We start from the raw sequence: 2,904 nt of genomic DNA on the forward strand, positions 1-2,904 counted from the left end.
AGATACGGCAAAGAGGAACAACAATACACAAAACAAACATCTGAAGATATAAATATATATAAATGTTTATATATATATATAAATGTACGTATATAATGGTGATATATACATATATATGATCGTGATATATGTACATATATATATATATATATATATACACCTACACATCTAGATTGTGTATATGACAGACATTCCGCTATACAGTAATATAATAAAACCTAATAAAATAGTAAAGTAGGAGTAAACATAACAGTAAAAATAAAAAGGTAGAAGTATTAAAACTGTAGAACGAAGACTTCCTGATGAATACTTCCGCAAGCCTCAAGACATATGAATGGGGTCTATAATTACTATAATGCGATATAATAATATAAATACTATATAAATAACACATCAATATAACCCTATATAATAATAATAATAGCATAATAATATAGTAATTAATATACCTGTAGAACGAAGACTTCTTGACGAATATTATGACATGCCTTAAGATCAAGACTACCAACATTGATATGAACGGGTTCTTCTTTGCATAAATCTCTTGCTAGATTTTGTACTTCTTTAGGCCAAGTCGCCGACCACATAAGGGTTTGTCTATCAGGACGTATCTGGGAGACAATCTTTCTTATTTGAGGCTCAAAACCCATGTCTAACATTCTATCTGCCTCATCTAAAACTAAATATGTTACACGACGGAGGTTTGTTATATTACTCTCCAAGAAATCTATCAGACGACCTGGGCAAGCTATGCAAATCTCTGCTCCCCGCTGCAACTCTTGAATCTGAGGCCGCTTCGGTACGCCACCGTATGCAGCTGGAGAGACACCCCAAAACACACATACACCCAAACATATATATATATATATATACATATGCATATATGTAAATATGCATGCATATGCATTTGTATATGAACTTATGCATGCATATTTACATATATGTATGCCGGTATGAATTTATTTGGGTGTATATATATACACAAATCATATATACATATAGATAAGCACATTCATGCACTTAATACGTAATACATACACATATGCATATATATATATATATATACAGGCACGCCTATAAGCATAAACAGGTAAACATAAACAAAACACACAAAAGCAGGCGCATGCATGAAAAAGAGAAAGAAAAATAAAATAAAATATCTGCGAGTACCTGCATGATTAATCTTCGAAGGAGATGCAAACAAACGGCACTGAGCCCTTATCTGCTCCACCAATTCGCGCGTAGGCGCCAAAATCAGCGCAATGGGGCCATCACCAGAGCTAAAAATAAAACAAACACAGACAAAAACAGACAATATGCATGCAATGTGCATGCATCCAATGCATGCATGCATGCATGCATGCATGCAGCAAACGAAGAACAAAATGAAGGCAAATAAAACACAGAAAAGCAATAACAGATAAAAACAAAAATAAATACATACAAAGACAATCCAAACAATGCTATGAAATAATAAATTACTCGCAATACAAAACAATGCATTCGACATAAACCCTCAACAACTAAACCGCACTTCTTCTCAGCCGCAAACTCTCTGTCTCTGTCTCTCTGTGTCTCTGTCTCTGTCTCTGTCTGTCTGTCCCTCTCACTCCAAAACAAATCAACAACGCATCTAACCGTAACAAGTGCATGCATGCAAATGCATGCACTTGAGGGGGAAGGAAGAAGAAAAAGAATGGGAAGAAGACAGCTGGTAAGAAGGGCAATGATAAAAAGCAAGAAGACAAAGAAGAAAATGTAGATGTGAATATCACGAAGAGAAATAAAAACATAAAAAAGAATAAAAATAATAAACAATTATAAACCCTCACCGCAAGTAAGGCTGCGCATTGATATGTACAATTGCTGGAAGTAAAAATGCCAACGTCTTCCCTGAACCCGTTTCTGCAATACCAATCATATCTCTTCCAGATAATGCAATTGGCCACCCTTGAAGCTGAAAACAAACAAACAAACAAACAAACATGCATGCATGCATGCATGCATGCAAGCACCCATACACACATGCACGCATGCATGCATGCATGCATTCAAGCAGCTATGCATGCATACATGCATCTGTGGATGCAAGCGCTCATGCATGTATACACACGGGCATTCAAGCATCAATGCATGCATGCATGCACGGCTCCTAGTGCAGTTCCGCATGCATGCATGCATGCATAAGAAGAGCAGCGCACTTGAATAGGGGTTGGCTTCTGGAAGCCTGCGGCGGAGATGGCGTCGAGTAGATAGGACGGAAAAGAAGTATGTTCAAAGGTGGGGCAGGGCTTGGGGACATTAACTCCTAATAATAGAAACCAACAAAACACAAAAAAAAGCAAACAACGTCCTACACCAAACCCTTCTCTATAACCATACATACACACTTCCCAAACACCCTGCAAGCATTAATACATGCATGCGTTTGTTGCATGCATGCATGCGTGCAGAAATAACGTATGCATGCATGCATGTATGCATGCGTAGATAATAAATAATGCATGCATGCATCCATGCACCTGCGCATGCATGCTTGCATGCACGTTGGTTGGTATAAATAATGAACGCATGTATGCTCACACGCATGCATGCATGCATCCATACACGGGTGCATGCATGCATGCATGCATGCATGTATGTATGTTTATTGGTGAATTGTGTTTACCTGCAATGATGGTGATTTCATGATCAGTACGAATTCTATCTGCTTCTTCAGGAGGCATTTGTGCAATCTCCGGGTGTTCTACATAAAAGTTTTTCTCAAAAGGAACAAGCTCAACTCTCTGCCAGTCTACTCTAGACAATTTTGCTCCGAGCTCTTCTCTTCCATAGCCTGCACCACCCCCTCCATACCCACCACCATAACCACCTCCACCCCCATAACCACCCCCACCACCATAA

General features: G+C 38.4%; 1 protein-coding gene across 1 annotated transcript in view; it reads right to left on the minus strand.

Moving 5' to 3' along the window:
* Positions 1-1,828: 1,828 nt before the first annotated feature.
* Positions 1,829-2,904, minus strand: part of EAH_00008350 (hypothetical protein, conserved) — a gene marked incomplete at both ends in the record, with an annotated part of 1,303 nt that continues 227 nt past the window's right edge. Inside the window, 3 exons of the mRNA XM_013395592.1 lie at positions 1,829-1,957; positions 2,202-2,308; positions 2,669-2,836. Coding sequence (XP_013251046.1) covers positions 1,829-1,957; positions 2,202-2,308; positions 2,669-2,836 — 404 coding nt within the window. The remainder of the gene's footprint in view (positions 1,958-2,201; positions 2,309-2,668; positions 2,837-2,904) is intronic.

This window comes from Eimeria acervulina, genomic scaffold (genome assembly GCF_000499425.1).
Source record: "Eimeria acervulina Houghton genomic scaffold, Eah_scaff40, whole genome shotgun sequence".
Classification (NCBI taxonomy): Eukaryota; Apicomplexa; class Conoidasida; order Eucoccidiorida; family Eimeriidae; genus Eimeria; species Eimeria acervulina.